At 35.0% G+C, this 16,786-nt stretch overlaps 4 protein-coding genes across 6 annotated transcripts; 1 reads left to right on the forward strand and 3 right to left on the reverse strand.

The window, feature by feature from the left end:
* Positions 1-2,448: 2,448 nt before the first annotated feature.
* Positions 2,449-7,416, reverse strand: Ebo (ellipsoid body open). The gene is made up of 16 exons (XM_070669666.1): positions 7,116-7,416; positions 6,818-7,021; positions 6,544-6,735; positions 6,293-6,452; positions 5,954-6,210; positions 5,714-5,880; positions 5,336-5,642; positions 5,174-5,266; positions 4,924-5,092; positions 4,724-4,862; positions 4,273-4,631; positions 3,844-4,171; positions 3,495-3,692; positions 3,125-3,403; positions 2,885-3,050; positions 2,449-2,788 (listed from the first exon to the last, which is right to left on the reverse strand). Exons 1-16 carry the CDS (start codon positions 7,116-7,118, stop codon positions 2,711-2,713), a joined length of 3,099 nt encoding a protein of 1,032 aa, XP_070525767.1. The 5' UTR covers positions 7,119-7,416; the 3' UTR covers positions 2,449-2,710.
* Positions 7,417-7,694: 278 nt separating this feature from the next.
* On the reverse strand, positions 7,695-9,952 carry Nle (notchless protein homolog 1). Its single transcript, XM_070669674.1, has 6 exons — positions 9,481-9,952; positions 9,171-9,410; positions 8,835-9,088; positions 8,526-8,763; positions 8,228-8,449; positions 7,695-8,164 (listed from the first exon to the last, which is right to left on the reverse strand). The coding sequence occupies exons 1-6, from the start codon at positions 9,830-9,832 to the stop codon at positions 8,025-8,027; spliced, it is 1,446 nt and encodes a 481-aa protein (XP_070525775.1). The 5' UTR covers positions 9,833-9,952; the 3' UTR covers positions 7,695-8,024.
* A 30-nt stretch (positions 9,953-9,982) lies between these two features.
* Positions 9,983-11,857, forward strand: Nprl2 (Nitrogen permease regulator-like 2). 3 transcript variants are annotated; one of them, XM_070669677.1, is made up of 8 exons: positions 9,983-10,195; positions 10,257-10,348; positions 10,421-10,577; positions 10,655-10,772; positions 10,831-11,065; positions 11,142-11,272; positions 11,341-11,510; positions 11,582-11,857. In XM_070669677.1, the coding sequence occupies exons 1-8, from the start codon at positions 10,085-10,087 to the stop codon at positions 11,756-11,758; spliced, it is 1,191 nt and encodes a 396-aa protein (XP_070525778.1). In that variant the 5' UTR covers positions 9,983-10,084; the 3' UTR covers positions 11,759-11,857. The 3 variants fall into 3 exon arrangements, with proteins under 3 accessions (XP_070525778.1, XP_070525776.1, XP_070525777.1); XM_070669675.1 differs by having other exon boundaries at positions 11,341-11,857; XM_070669676.1 differs by having other exon boundaries at positions 10,858-11,065; positions 11,341-11,857.
* LOC139110102 (cilia- and flagella-associated protein 45) lies at positions 11,842-16,655 on the reverse strand. The gene is made up of 7 exons (XM_070669669.1): positions 16,460-16,655; positions 14,161-15,839; positions 13,600-14,007; positions 13,125-13,510; positions 12,866-12,998; positions 12,170-12,463; positions 11,842-12,087 (listed from the first exon to the last, which is right to left on the reverse strand). The coding sequence occupies exons 2-7, from the start codon at positions 14,326-14,328 to the stop codon at positions 11,890-11,892; spliced, it is 1,587 nt and encodes a 528-aa protein (XP_070525770.1). The 5' UTR covers positions 14,329-15,839; positions 16,460-16,655; the 3' UTR covers positions 11,842-11,889.
* Positions 16,656-16,786: the final 131 nt, after the last annotated feature.

Genomic DNA, 16,786 nt, shown 5'->3' on the forward strand with positions numbered 1-16,786 from the left:
CGGTGAATATAAGTTATAGTGTTATGAAGTGCGCGGTGAATATTATGTGAGTGAGTGTGAGTGTGAGTGTACAGTGTCGCGTTTATGTATATAATACGGGATGCCGTGTTTAAGTTATTACAAAACAAGGTCGCTTTTCTCGTTATCGGAATATTGTTTCGCGCTTTCGGGATATAGTAATTCGCGTTTTTAATTTATTTTTTAAGGGATCGTCGTACAGCCCGGAGTATTCGTCGGTCCCTCGCGGAGTGTCGTTTTCTGTTTCGTTAGACGTGACTGATAGTGCGTGCGCTACTGCACGCAATTCGGGAAATTGGCATCTGCTGCTTGAGAGATTCGCGTTACGTCGGATTGTGCGACGCGTATTTTAGTAGTTTTAAAGTCCTATTCGAACAATTTTTTCTTGTTTTATAATAATTTAAACTAGGTATGAGTGATAATGTAATAAAGTGCGCGGTGAATATGAGTCATAGTGTTATGAAGTGCGCGGTGAATATTATGTGAGTGAGTGTGAGTGTGAGTGTACAGTTTCGCGTTTTTGTTTATAATACGGGGTGCCGTGTTTTAATAATAATTTAAACTGTGAGTGATAATGTAATAAAGTGCGCGGTGAATATGAGTCATAGTGTTATGAAGTGCGCGGTGAATATTATGTGAGTGAGTGTGAGTGTACAGTTTCGCGTTTTTGTTTATAATACGGGGTGCCGTGTTTTAATAATAATTTAAACTGTGAGTGATAATGTAAACTAACGAGTAATAATTTAAATTATGAGTGATAGCGTTAGGGGTTAATGACAGTATTTCGCGAGAGTTTCCAGTGCGCGAAAAGATGACTCGACGACGACGACGACGACCTCCCATCTGAGAGGAGGAGCAGGCCCGGGGGGTATCCTGCATCGGCGGAGCAACTTTAAGGTAAGCATTAATTTTTAAATCAAAATCTTTATTAAAAAGAAACTAACATGTCTGAATTAATATTTTCCTATTTATGTTACAGTCACCGGCAACAACTCCGCTGAAGCTCATGCAGATTCGTGAGTCGCATGCTTTTTTTTTTTTTTTTTTTTTTTTACAAATTTCTTATTTAATTGTCTTTATTTCTTTTTATTTTAATTGTTATATTTCCTATGTTTTATGTATACTTATATATTTTTATATGCATATGCTTTAATATATATTACTTTCAGAGAAATGATGCTTTTTTTACAAATTCTTTATTTAATTGTCTTTATTTCTTTTTATTTTAATTGTTATATTACATATGTTTTATGTATACTTATATATTTTTATATGCATAAATTTTAATATATATTACTTTCAGAGAAATGATGCTTTTTTTTACAATTATATTATTTAATGAATTAAATAAGACAGCTGTCTTATTTCCTTGAATTAAAATACAGGCGCGCGCCTGTATACATATATTACATATATTTATTTGCAATAATATTATATTGCTTTAGGAGAAATGATGTGTAGGATGCATCAAAAATTTTTAACCACACCGGTTGTACTTGCAGAAAATATGAAAAGTATATACAACCGACAGTCCGCAGTCTGTTTAAGTGGGACGGAAAATTTTTGTTGCATTGTACATTAAAAACTTATATTACATTATACTTTTAAATTGTCGGATCGTACACAATTCGGTGATTTCGGATTATTTAAAATTATTTAAGACTCCGCGATGTTACCGAGAAGCGGATCTGAGATATGTGCCGGCGACGCCACGAAAGAACAGGACAGACAGTGTATAGGTCTGGCCTGTTCTTCTATCCGACGGCAGCCGAAACGCTGGCTTCACACGGACGAGCCTCTGTATCTGTCGCGAGGAAGCCGCGATTCCGAGTTGGGCTCTCTGCGTCCGAGGCATTAGCAGGCGCTACGGGCACACACGGACACGGCATTGTGCCTAGTGTGCATATGTTGCCCGTCTAAAATCTGCGACCACTGGTACGCAGTCCGCTGCGAGCTCGCGATCAGGCGATAGAGCACTATAATTAGTCGGCGCGTTTGATTTTTCTATCACCCCAAACGAGAGAATCAATTAGAGTCGGTTTTAAGCTGCAAGAAAAAAAAATCAAGATTTAGCTAATTTTGGCATTACACCAATTTTTGATAGATAGGAAAAAAAGGTTCTGTAGCAATAGATCTGTAAGAAATTAAATAAAAAAAAAAAAAAAAAAGCAGAAAATAACATTTTACGTGTACGTATGCACCACAAAAATGTATTTTCTTTGTTTAAAATGTGGTATAAAATACACAGATCTTTTCTAAATAGCGTAATGACTGATCTAAAGATGTAATCAACATTTTAAATATATATAATCTTAATATCGAACGAAAGTCTTAATAAACGAATGAAAAGAATGATAACACAGGAGTACAGAAACTGATCGTTCGCGAGTCAACGACGTCGATACTTATTCACATGGATAAAATAGGATATAAAAAAAAGACACGTTTTATTCATGATAATAACATTTACAACATTGCAAAAAGTACGGCAGTGGTACACACAGAATGGTAAATGTTTTACAAAAAATCTGTCTTTTCATTAAGATTAAGGTCTCTTGTATTTATATTTAGAGGCGTTCATACAAAAGATTCGATGGAAATGTTAATTTTATTTAAATGCCACTGTATAAGTCTTATTAAATAATTTCGTAAATCGTAATCGTAAATACCGTCTCAAATTATAATTTGTGTTTCAACCCGGTCTACACAACTGATAGCACCTTAAATCTGATATGAGCTGGAGTACTGATCTGGTCAAAGTTGGTTGATCCTAAAAATATCGTATTTTAATTATTTACGTGATTCTATTATGTATTTCATTTATAAAAAAATATTATATTATCGAATTATTAAGAATATAACGTACTGTGGACTTATCAAAATTTTCTAGTAAAGTTGCTCTTTGCATATCATCTATGCCTTCACAAGTTGCTAAAAATGTTGGTAAAAAGTGGCCAAAAAACCATCCTATATTAACAGAAGCTAAACTATGAATAGCCACAGCTATCTCATCTGCTAACAAGTTGTGGGATCTGTATAGATCAAAATGAGACGAATATAAATGAACGTTATTATTATACACATTTTAAATAAAAATAATACTCACTGTTGAAATAAAACTGTGAACAATGCCATTAGAAATCTTTCGAGAAGATGAACTTTGAATACGGCTCGTTGGTAAAGCCGCCATCTGATATTTAATTGTTCGAGACTTTGTAAACTTTGTCGGAATATATTAACGTCTGACTGAAGTAGAGCTTGACCAAAAGCTTCTAAAATTGCTACTAATTCTTCTTTGTGCTCGACAAGTTCGTCTTCTTCAGGATGTCCAAGAGTTCGCAATACCGACGTATTATAGAAATACTGCCACCGATGCATAAGAATACTAAAGTTTAAAAAAAGTAATATGAAAATTATATTATATTAATATAAACCGGATTTACATATAAATATAATATACATTATCAATATATTACCTGTGGAATAGTTTTAATAAAACTAATGTAGTGTCCGGATGAGCGCTTAAATTATTTCCAACAGCAGGCCATACTTGACCCAAACATAAATTCGTTACAGAAGGAACAAATGCTTTAAATGCATTGCTGGGTGCTGACACAACGAGTATTAAAATTTCCAATAACTGATCCAACGCAGGACCAGGAGAAATATTTTCCCTATAAATGAGACAATAATTATAAATAATATTTTAAAAGTACACAAAATTCTATTTATTTTACGAAAATTTTAATTTAAATTAATTCTTTATGAATGTTTAAACTTATGAGAATAAAATAATTTCTCTATCGTATTATACTTTATACAAACCTGGTGTAAACTTGCAACATGCCTTGAACTGCATTTTGCATAAATTCAGGGCCTAATTGTTGTTGCAATACTGAAAATGCCGAATGTAGAAAGCTAAGTAATAATTCGCATATACTCTGACATCTTATCACATAAGTCAGTGATTCTAACGTCCTGTTTATGATTGATTCTAGACACGAATGCAATATTTTTTTTATGGTTGTAGACGATGACGCGCAATCTTCTAATAGTTGAGTTAGTGGTATTATCGTAATTGAAATTGTCGATTCTGAAGGCACTGGGTGTCCTTGCATACCCAGAGGTGCCGATAAAGCTAATATCATAGTACCTAGATAAAATATTTTTATTAAAATTTATAATATTAATAAGTTTTATTAAATAATAAAATTAATAAAAAATAGTTGTAAAATTTATAAAATAATGGCTTACCCAACAACCTTTGCCTTGTTGCTGTATCTCCGGGAGGTAATATAATCCCGTTTATCAATGCCCTACGTAAAACTTTGATCGTATCTGATTTCAAATATGGGTATGTGCCCATGGAAAGTAGATTCCTAAAAGTCGGCTGGTCCCATAAGATGGGTTTCAAAACGGCGGTGATACTTTGAAAAAGATGAATAGCAGAGTGGACGAGATTTGGAGGAGGCGGATGATCGCAGGATGCTGAATACGTCGTTGCCCAAATACACGAATCGATGCAACGCTGGCAAAGAGTTTCTTTAGTTTTCTCTGGGCTTCTGGCTATCCAATGGCACCATGCTTGAAGAGAAGCCAAAAGCTGTGAATGTCTAATAGCACAAATCAATATATAACAAGTATTATGGCGTATCATTGATTGCTTTTATATGCTTAATCACGAATTTTACAATTATAAACTCACACTTCTATAAGATCTATTACAATAGCTGCTGGTTGGATTGCGGCTTTGTACAGTTGATTGTCTCTTGCAAACATACACGCCTCCAGAGTTTGCGACACAACTTCTTCGGCCAAGCCTTGATCGATGTTTGTTTGATCTCCTGTTAATATAGATAGACACAATTTTCAAACAATCAAAAACTAATAAAATTAATTTCTTACCGATAAAAAGAGAATATAATCTGGTTATAGCTTGCGTAATCGATGCTAAATCTCTCAAATGTGCATGCACATTTGACGCCTCTGCATCATTTAATAATATAACTTGACCATTAGCAACTGCCGCGCCTAATTCTCCGAAAATGATTAATCCTTCTCTCCACGAACGATACTAAAAAAATTAAATTTAATATTCTAAATACTTTTGTAATAATAATTATATTGAATAGACATTTTGTCAATTAGAAATTACCAATAATGTAAATATCGGAATAGGTGAGATATCGGCAATCTTCGCTAAACATTCTATATTGCATCTTAAAAAATGTTGCCACTCTGTTTCTTCCTAAAAAAAATTGTAAAACTTTATACATAAATAAGTTTAAACAAGAGTTTATGTATTAATTAAACTTACATTCTCATCTAAACTTTCTGTGTCGAGATCTCTTAATACCCGAGCGTTTAATTTAAAACTCATTTTTTGTAAAATTCGTTCAGCAAGAGCTAACGCGACGGTGGAGTACCGCGACTGAGTACTCTCCAAAAGAGTGGTCCAAACGTCTAAACAACGCAAATATCCGTTTACACTAGACGCTTGCTGGAATGTATGATGGCACAGTACTTCCAATAATGTATTTACTGGAAACTTTGAGCTTGATTCCATTCTTTTCATGTGATTTGTTACAAATAATTGTAAAAACTCTGTCAATTTTTCCGTATAACTGAAAAAACACATTCTGTTATATTAAGAACTTATTATAATTTATAATTCGTAAATGCATTTAGCACACACCTCTCCTCTACCGAATCTAAACGTTCCATCAACTGAAATAAACCAACGCCATTCTGAAATATTTCCAGTAGCAACGTGTCAGTTGCGTCCGGCGAACAGAGCGGTCTGTATAAAAGCTCATTAATTGTCGTCAAACCTTGAACGGCCATTTCAACTTGCTTACTATTCTGTGGAACCATTAACAATTAAATATTTATTTCGCACCCTGTTACTACAAATTTTATTACGATAAAATCTTACCATTGCATCGTGATATTTGGCACATGAAAAAATGGCATCTAATAAATTAGTAGAAATGCTGTTTGACACGTCTATCCAACTAAATAAATGTGCCAGAACTTTAAGAGTAGCTATACAAACTTCACTTGTGCCTATTGCTAATCCCTCGACGTCGAGCACTGCACGCGCGGGTGCAAGATTTTGTCCACTGGTAGGTGACGGAGGCGGTGTCACGGTTCCCGAACGACTTTGCAATTTTGTAGTTTCTTTCAAAAGAACTTTTAAAAATAACAGAATAAATTATAAGATTATTAAAAATGTGTTCGTAAAAAATAATTTGTGATAAGTGTATCCATATACCTGTCAGTGCATCCAAAGTTAGAGGCACTTGAGCACTTAATAGCCTGAATAATTCACTTTTTCTGTGCATTGGTAAATCCTCCCTTGGTGTAGCCAATTCCTCAGAAGCTGTTCTCAAATATACAAGTCCTAACAGTCTTGTATGTTTATGGCTTAACAGCTGTATCACAAAAATCAATGTATTATAACATAGCCAAATATTAACAATTTATAAACAATTAACATAAAAAAAAATTTTTCTTTTTGCAAACCTGTAAGATATTAGAGTAAAAATCGGGATAGAAATGTGGCCAGTCATGTCTTGCTATGTCCACTACTAGTTTCACTACTTTGTTCCTTACAAAAGAAGCAACATCCCTTTCTAGTGACAGTGTGTACAAGGTAGATCTTGTGAGAGCTCTATCTTCCCAAGGAAGGATGGGCCACCGCCTGCTAATAGTAGTCTAGTCAAAAAATTCAAACTGAGCAATATCATATCGCCAAAAGGAGTACAGATATATCTTTTGATACAAGATAAACAATTACCTCTAGAGTAGACAGAGCAAACATACTGACATAGTGGTTGCTTGTGGAGGACAGAAAATGCAGACAAGGTTTCCAGGAATCGATCTGCCCAGCAAATTCCTGGAAGCTGCGCTCGATCGTACGCTTCCTTTCATTCGTCGTCTCTGGGCAGAAGAATTCTGTCATAAGCTGCTCCAGATTCTGCAGGGCAGCCGCATCGTCATCCTGCAAATTTTCGCGTGTACATAAATCCTGGCGACATTTACGATAAAACAAGGAGACAGCAGGACGTCGTCTTCCTGTCGCAGATGTAACTTACCATGGTAGCCTTCTTAGAACTTAAATTCGCAACGCGAATACAGAGATGCAGTGTAAATGTACAAAACACAGGTTAGATTTTTCACTTATCAAACGTCATTTTCACCCATCTGGACATTTCAGACGTCCAAAGCCCAAGATCCTTTGGGAGTCTTGGGACGTGGACTGTGGGCCGTTTTCTTCTGGGCCCGTCTCGTTCACTCGTGGTATCCTGGTCCGGTGCACGTACTGCGCAATCGCGTGCGTAATATGTTCGCACCTCGCACGGGGTTGTTATCAATTAGAAAAGGCTTGCGTGACAGCTGTCTAGAAAGTCTGGAATTAAATAATTAATTTAGAGCACTTTTTTAAAGAGATATGCTCTGATGGCAGGAAAAATTAATTTGGATACAATGTTAAATAAACATACGTTTGACCAAACTCGGAGATATATATAAAAATAGATTTTGATTTTTTTTTTTTATAAAGATGAAGTTTTTAACAATTAAGTTGAATTTAACATAATGGAAAACGCAATATGTACATTTTATTTCTAATTTTTAAAAAGTTAATTGTTTATTTCTAATAATTTTCCACATATAAATTAAATAAATATATTTAATTATTTTTAAAATAATCGTTTTAATTACATTTATATTATGTAAAGTTATTAAAAATTTTTTTTAATTATATAAAATTACATACTATAATATATAGTGTTTTAAATATGTCGTTCCTAAAAACTGTGGGTAAATCGTTTTCTTAGCACTTATTTGCTTAGACGTTTTTATTTTAATTTCTTTTTCTTAATTATGACTTTTTGTTTTTTGTTAGATTATAGTACGATAATTTATTTATTTTTAATAATTTATTATTAAAAATAAAAGAAAATTTTATTTCCTCACAAATTTATTTGAATAATTTTTATTATTTAGTTTTGCCACAATCGCAAAACCTTATCTTTTCCGCCCGAAGCTACTCGTAGACCATCAGGTGACCAATCCACTGCATAAACTTCGTCAGCATGACCGGGTAAATCTTGGTTTAATTTTTTAGTTTTTATGCTCCAAACTACAAAGAGTATATTAATTTTAACTCTTCTTTTAAAGGGATAAATTTTTTATTTTTACTTACCCTTTAAAGTTGAATCCGAGCTGCCGCTGACAAGTAGACGAGAGTCAGCACTCCATGCTATCGAATAAACTGCTTGAACATGACCTCTTAGCGAAGCGATATAATTGCCGGTATTAGATTCCCACAATTTAATAGATTTATCGAAGGATGCAGATGCGATCATGCGACCGTCCGGTGAGAATTTAACGTCGTTGATAAGTTGCTGGTGGCCAGTCATTCTTGCTGAAAAATATATTTTCCCGATATATGTCTTAATATTAAATTGATTTATTTATATTATAATTATCACATAATGTACCGATAGGTTTTTTCTCCTTTTCTGGCTTCCACAGAAATAACGTGAAATCGTCGGATCCAGACACAAGTTTTTCTTCACCTACAGATTCATATTGTTTTTTTGCATATTCTAATGGACTGTCCGTTTGATTTGCAGTCGACCCTAATTGAAAAGGACCGGTTCTAAGTGCATAATCGACATTCAATGCCAAAGTGTTCACCCAATGAGCATGGCCTTCTAAGGTTCTACACAGTACACCCTGTAATTGATTTAATTGCAAAAATTAGAAATGTAATTAAATGTTAAACATTTTTACTGTTTAATACATACATCCTCTGCTCTCCACACTTTAATAGTCCTGTCTTGAGATGCAGAATAAATGAGGCCACTTCCACCCCATTTGACACAAGTAACACTTTTTGTATGGCCAGACAAAACCCGACAAGTTTGTGCTCTTTTTGTATCCCAAATTCGTATGTCACAATCTTTAGATGAACTTACTAAATATTGGCATTCTGGATTTTTATGATAGGGTTCCCAGCATAAAGAAGTCACCCACATTCTATGTCCAGTCATAGATTTTCCTATGTGACAAATAAAATAAAAGAAAAAATATATTACTGTCCAATAATAAAGAAAACTTAGTGAATATTCATAGATTTTTACCTATTTGGTTGCCAGTGTCAGGATTCCATAAGCAAATAAGACCATTTTTACATGCAGAGGCCAGCTTAGTGCCACAGGGTGACCAGGAAATGCACAAGACCCAGTGCCTGTGCCCTTCACATGTATGATGTGGAGTTTGTGTATAGATATCCCATAATCTGACTGTTGTATCTCCAGAACCACTGGCCAAATGTTTGCCATTTGGTGAAAATGCAACAGATATAACAGCTTCTTTGTGACCTATAAAAGCAAATATTTATATAAAGTATTCATTGACTGTGGAGGACTATATGGTACATTTAATAATTACCTTCTAAGGATCCAGTGCACCTTGTGACAGCTCTGATTTTAAATATTGCTTGTGGTTGATATACAATCTCTACAATACTCTCACTGCAGTTGAAATCCTTATTAATATATTTTCCTAGTACATCTGTAACTTCTACATTATTTACGTAAAATGCCAGCGGCAACGGTTCCTCTTGTTGCAGCAGAGCATTGCAAACTGCTTGCAATTTATCTACCGTGACATCAACCGGCAGCTCCAACAGCCCGCAAGGCAAAACTTCGCCAGTGTCCGACTTAAAGCGAGATAAAACCCTCTTAATCTCGACGCTTGCCGAGTCAGCGTCGGTCTCGTCGTCCACTTTTCTTTTGTTCATCTTTTTCAATTACTGAATTAAAAGAAATGTATAAATACTTGAAAAATTGTTGCCAAAAACACGCATCGTTCAGACACACGTGTCGTACGTAACTATATAAGTTTAGTTCGGCTGCACGTGTTAAGATCGTTAGATGGCAGCAGTCTCTGATCACCTGTTTTTGCTTAGTTTAAATGACGCTGAATTAAATTCTGTGATAAACTTTCTGCTATCGGGATCTTATAATTTCAGTAAAAAGACAGGTTAGACTTAATGGCATCTATTTCGTTGGAGAGTCCTGATGATAAGGAACAAAAGGATCCGATTCGGTGCATATTCTTTGCCGAGTTTCATCACATAGCGGGACCTAAAATTACATGTCAGGTTAGGGCTGTTACTGAAATCGTAAGTTCTCTTTGTGATTACGACTTACATTATGTTATAGGTGCCTGATAATTATATATCTAAGGATATATTTGATAACGTCAGCGTTTACATTATACCAAAAGCGCAATTACAAAGAAGTACTATTACAATGTAAGTTTAATAATGCAAAATTTAACGTGTGCAGCTTTCGTACGTTTTATATAAAAATGCTTTTTTTTTTAGCACACTGAAGGATTATAAAATCTTGGGTTTTCCTGTGAAAATCGATGATAAAAAATATGCAAGAAACGCGTTTTATTTTAATTTGTGTTTCGTCTGTGACGCAAATGCCCGTACTGTTCATTACGAACCAGTGGTTAAAAAGATGTCCGATTTTTTGGTAATTAAAAAAAAACAGGTTTTTTACATTTATAATATTTCTGAATATAGCAATTTATAGTATCGTGTGGTTATTAGATGGCTTTGGAAATCGAAAATTGTTTTTTATCCGGTTCTGACGATAAAACCCGATTGGCGCAGATGCTAGCACAAGTTATGCAGGATTTAAATTTGCACAAAATGTGTACATTGACTGGTAAGTTTTATATTACGATGATTAAAAATGTAATATGTTTTATAGAATATTTTGTTAGAAGGGACAATGACGTCACATTTAAAAGTTGTAAGATTAGCACCCGAGCCAAAACCAGTTCTTGATCATCAAGTACCAATATTCTTGGAAGACAAAGAATCATTTCAAAATGATCAATGGGATTTAACTACGCAACAAGTATTACCTTACATCGATGGTTTTAATCACGTGGCGCGCATAGCAGCTGAAGCGGATGTAGAAAATAATTTAGTCAAAAGCTGTGTACAAAATCTTGTGTAAGAAACATAAATTTGATGAAAGATAATATTTTCTTAATCGATTGTACGACGAGAAATTTTTTCGTTGTTGCAGATATTACGGGGTTGTGACTTTAATTCCAATATTTCAGTATAGTAATGTTTATGCTGTGACACCGAAATTAAGAAAACTGCCAAATGACGTGAAATTACAGGAAAGGTGTATAGCCTATGCTTCTAAACTGGGTAAGTATTTCTTAACGTTATGATTATTATTTCGAAATCATGACAAAGTTTACAGATGGTTTTTTTAGCTAGACAACCTGCATATTTTAGGGACATATATCGTATGTATTCAAGTATGACTTACGGAGTTAGTATGAAAGACTTGTGTCAACGCCTTAATCCACAAAATTTAAGAATAAATGAGAGGAGGCTAGTGCAATTCGGTTTGATCGAAGGACTTATTAGAAGGGTATACAATGTGAGTATTTTTCACATTGCATCATATACCGCATTGTATAACAGTATATTAATTTTATCTTTTTTTTATAGTACCCTGTACTTCTTCCTGGCGCGTCTTGTAGCGAAGAAGCAAAAAGTAATCCAATTTATAAATATTTTACAGGCACATACAGCCTTGATGAAATATGTTGTAGCACGGGTCAGTCTGCTGCCCAAATTGAAGATATTATTGAACGTGATCCGAACGTTTTAATGATATGGAAGTGATATATCACTTTAAAACTTAATAAAAGACTGTGAAACTAACAAATTATATTTTTAGTTGATTGTAAAAATATATATATAATATATGCGTATGCATTTAAAGCTTATTTTTATTTTTTAACCTGATCCAATGTTTATTGAATAGTTTCAATCATCCGTTTTACTTCATTAATATAAATGTCAGGGACTTTGTTCTCTCTCATCTCTTGGCACTTTCGTTCTATTGCATCTTTTAATTTTTTCTTACGCATTGCAGTTTCAGTACGAATGGCCAAGCCTTCTTCAAACATTTTTTGCCGTTCCACAATGCGTTCTCGTTCCTTTTCATTTACCTATTAGAGTGAAATAAAGTAATATACAATAAAATATATTATATTAAAACATTTTTAATGTACGAAGATAAATGATACAAACCTGCTTTAATATTTCACTGCGATGAACTAGAGCCTGTTGTTGCTTTTGCTCGAGCTTTTTCTTTTCTTTACAAAAAGCTTCTTTTTGTGCGCGTACAATTCTCTCAAATTCTCGTCTTTCCCGTTCAATCTCGATGGCTTGCATTATTCGCTTGTTATTTATTTGTTCTTCCCTTTCTTTCTGAAGAATCTTTTGAGCCTCTAATTTTTTTAAAGCTTCTTCCTTTTCTTTTCGTCTCCATTCCCGTTCCATTTCTTCCTGAACTCGAGCCGCATTAATTTCATCAATTTGCATCTGCAATTATCATAATTTTCTTATGAGCTAAACTATATAAAATAATATATAATTTTTTAATTACACTTTTTTAAACAACAAATACCTTTATAAAAAAATTAATATGCATGGAAAATTACTCAAAATAACGTAGAAATTTACAATTAAGTTAAAAAAAAATTACAATGAAAAAAATACGAACACGCAAATTCGAAAGAAAAACATGTAGATGTAAAGACCTGACGTGGCACTCATGGATTCATTGACCCTCGACAACAGGTAGTCGAGACACGCAAGGATGTGTGTAGGTAATTATAAGAATAAATAGAACGATGCACGCTACGTTATATGATATATTGCAATATAATAAATTATTGCATTTCTAATAATTTTCTGTGATATATTTCAAACTCGATATCATACCTGAAGTTCGTGTGTTTGCACCGTTCGCATCGCCAATCTAGTCTTTTCTCGTTCCTTTCTCAATCTTTCCAATCTCTGTTCTTCCTTCCTTTTGGCCTCTCTCTCTTCTTTCATTCGATGATAATTTTGTATCCTAAAAAATTATTAAAATTACTTTTTTCTTAAAAAAAAATTATACAAAGAAAATAGTTTATAAAATAAATTTAAAAAACTAATAATTTGTTTAAAATACTTTTTTTTTAGCTCTCGCAAAACATACCTTAGATCTATAATTCTGTTCTCTTCCTGTTCCATAGCCTTGAAATGTTTCAATTGTTCGTTTGCTTCCATAAGCCCTTGCCGTACTCTGGCATTTTCAGCCTCTTTGTTGCGCAACTTTACAATCTCATCTTGCTGCCACGCGATGTTATTTAAATTAATAAGTCGACTTTCCTCCTGCTTTCTTTCAAATTCAAGAATCCGTTGTTCTTCGTTATCCACAATCTGATCTTTCAAGATTTTAGCGGATCGCAGTCTCTTGGCCACCTCCTCCTGTTCTTTTCGCAATTCTTCTTTGATCGCCCATTTCCTATCGTTTTCCATCATGTCGTGCAGTCGTTTTTCTTCCTCGACAAGTTCGCGCTCAATCAGTTTCTTTTCCACGATCTACAAACGGATGGCTAAATGTACAACAATTAGACATTACAAAGACATTATGTTATATGTGGAATCCTGTTGTAAAATTAATAATTTACTTGTGCGTCGCGAATAGCGCGGCATTTAGTCGCTAGGATGATCCGATTGCATTTCTGGATTTCTTCTTCTTGCTCCAGGCGCATGTTGTATGCACGCTCAAGGATATACATCGTCCTTTTCCTTACCTCTTCCTCAATCTCTCTCGTTCTCGGGTCCTTCTCACGGTTTTTCTTTTTCATATCCATCATTCGGATCGCCTCTTTCCGCGCCAAGCTCTCCTTCATCAGCCTTTCCCTCTCTTTTTCTGCAACCTCAGCAGCCGTTTGTCTTTCCTTTTTCATGACCCGAGAGTTGCATTTTCTAAGATCGTCGTACTCTTCTTTTGTCATGATTTTCGAACTAATGTTAGATTCCTTCGAGGGAATCAAATACTTTCCTGCCTCACATTTGTCCCTCATTTTGCCCATCTGTTATGAACGTTTTATTAACATTTCATGTAAATTATAATTTACCTGAAGATACAATGGAAACTTTTTTTTTATTAACATTTAATAGAGTTATTATATATAGAAAACGAAGAAAATGTACATTCTGCTTAGAAAGGGTGCATACTACATTACCTCTTTCCCTTCACACGCGCTGTTCCTTTTCAGCTGAACCGGCCTATCTCCGACCCTACGATCGCACGCCGACGGTGGGTGAACATGCACATTGGGTTGAAATCTGGATTTGATGCGATAATCAAAGCTGCCGGACTTCGTTCTTCGTACCGCTGTTTTGGCCGACATGATGTATTGATGCGTGTAACGATGGGCTTATCAAAGGTGCTGGAATCTCAGACGAGAAAATGTCACCCAAACAGCAGCTGTAGCATTTCGTCACGTTCTTTCATTGGCGTCGTTTTCTTCTAAAATTGTACCAGCACCTTGACAACGGTGGCAAAAGGTGTGAAAAGATCCGAGGGAACTTGATAGAAGCGCAGGCGGCCGTGTCGAGCGAATATCGTTCGCTGTTTGCTGACGAGTAACCGTTCCTTTGTTTGTTCGATAGGAGGACTTATTGCATGGAGATACAGGCGGTCGCGTTACCGGGGTCGCGTTTCACGCCTATCGCAAAGGTTGGCGATAACGAGCAAGAATTTCGTACATGAATTGTAGTAAGGACCGTTAGCGCTGGCTCGAAAAAGACATGAATATTCGTACATTCTATGTTTAATTGTTAACAATAAAAGAGAATTGATAGAATTTGTTGTCCACTCGTAAAACACGCAAATATACACGAATTCTCTCCCTCGCAATCGAATACATGATATATAAATTACATAATGAAACGGTACATATATATAGTGTGCTCTAGCTTATAAAATAAGAATGGTTGCGTGAAAGAGAGGAGGGGAGGGAGAGAGAAAAAAAAAGAGGGGAACCTATCCCTCTTTTTTTTTTCTGTACAAGAAACGCATGTGAAATTACGTTTGTCCGATACGTACGCTACGGCTATCGCGTGAGCAAAATTAAGCGGGGACCACAGCGAGACACGGTAGTTAGACAAGCCAGATAAAAACAGACACAGTTCACGCTATCTGAAACCCTTTTTGTTTTTCTTATACAACGCAAATGGGATCGATGAACAATCACTACCGGGAAGCTAAAGCGATGACGTGTCTCTTACGCGCATATTTTTGATGCGATCGGCAGATCAATATTTAAATGCTCGAAAATCGCGTTATCGCGTCGTAATATATTCGATGTTGCAATGCCGCTTGCTGTCGCACACATGATTTCACCCCTGCACTTGACCTTCCCTGTCATACAGTTGCCATGAGAACGTAATTCATACTGAAGATAGTTTAGACCCGACCTATATTGCGCTCTTTTTTCGTATGTAATTTATTTCTCATCAGTATGAGTCATTGCTTTTTTTTTTTAATTCTTTATAATTTTCTTTCCGTGTGTTTTCTCTTCTTCTTGCTTTTTTTTCCATACATAACATCGCACAAATGGAAATATTGCAAATATTGTAAAATAGCTCCGGCATAATAAGTAGGAAATGGCACGATAACTTCGCGGATAACAATTATTCGATCAATAACAAAAAAGTTTTGTGCAAATGGTTAAGACTGTTTGAACAGTAATTCGAGATAGAAGACGATCGATCGCTGTGTATAGGGACGTGTCTTATGTGCTCGCAAGTTAAATTTAGTCGGAAGTTTGAGCCCTCGGCAGAAGGAGAGAAACGGAAATGTCGATTTAAAGGAGGAAATTGCATAGCACATCTCCGTGACAACGGATTAAATTTTTCCCTGTAAGAAAATATGAAACAAAAATTATTTAAATGACAATTTCAATATACATGTAGGTATGATAATATACGACAATATTTAATTCAAAATATTTAATTATATTTTATATTAAATTGCTTAAGATTTAAATTCAAAATACTCATTATACTTGTTTTGTTCACATAAAAAAATTGAAAACTTCTTTGAAAATTAGTGGATTAATATTTAAATTTACTTTACCAAATTAAAAAAAATTTTTTAAGTTGTTAGCGTATATCACCGTCGATCTGTCGCTCAATCTGTGCGTCAAGTAAGTCACGCGGTGAGATAAGGCAGCGGTGTACCACCCAAGTACTAGTATTGTTAACATTTGTATCTCGATAATTATCGCAAAAAATGTAAAGTGGCATAGAGTTCTTCTTCTTGTTTCGATAAGTTCTACTCTTAAAAAAGTGTCCGTTTATTATAGAATACCCTGTAGATATATTTTATTTAACAATTTCTGCCACAATGGTACGCGCCCATTTATAAATTTCGTTTAGCAAATTGTGGTCAATTGAGTTACAACCTTATTTCGTGTATGGTATGTTCCTTCAGCATTATAAATAATGCAGTACGTAATAAATAATTTCTATATCTACCTTGCCTAATAATCAAGCGTAGTCCTCCAAGTGGTCACGAAATAAAAAATTTGCTGGCATCGTAGGTCGTCAGCGTTGATTCGAGAGATCCCTAATGACGACCTCCCACGGTAACGACCTCAGCGTACCACGTGGCGCTGCTATATTGTACCTCGATGCGGCGATCACACTCGCGTGCTGCACACCGGCTTTGACGCATCAGTTTATCGTGCCGCGCGCGATACATCGACGTCGCGTCGTCGCGGACACGAAATTACATACGACAGCAGTATACGGAATAACTCAAAGTGCGACGTGAGTGATGAATTATCGATAACATGAATCACT

The sequence above is a fragment of the Cardiocondyla obscurior genome, linkage group LG19 (assembly GCF_019399895.1).
Source record: "Cardiocondyla obscurior isolate alpha-2009 linkage group LG19, Cobs3.1, whole genome shotgun sequence".
Classification (NCBI taxonomy): Eukaryota; Metazoa; Arthropoda; class Insecta; order Hymenoptera; family Formicidae; genus Cardiocondyla; species Cardiocondyla obscurior.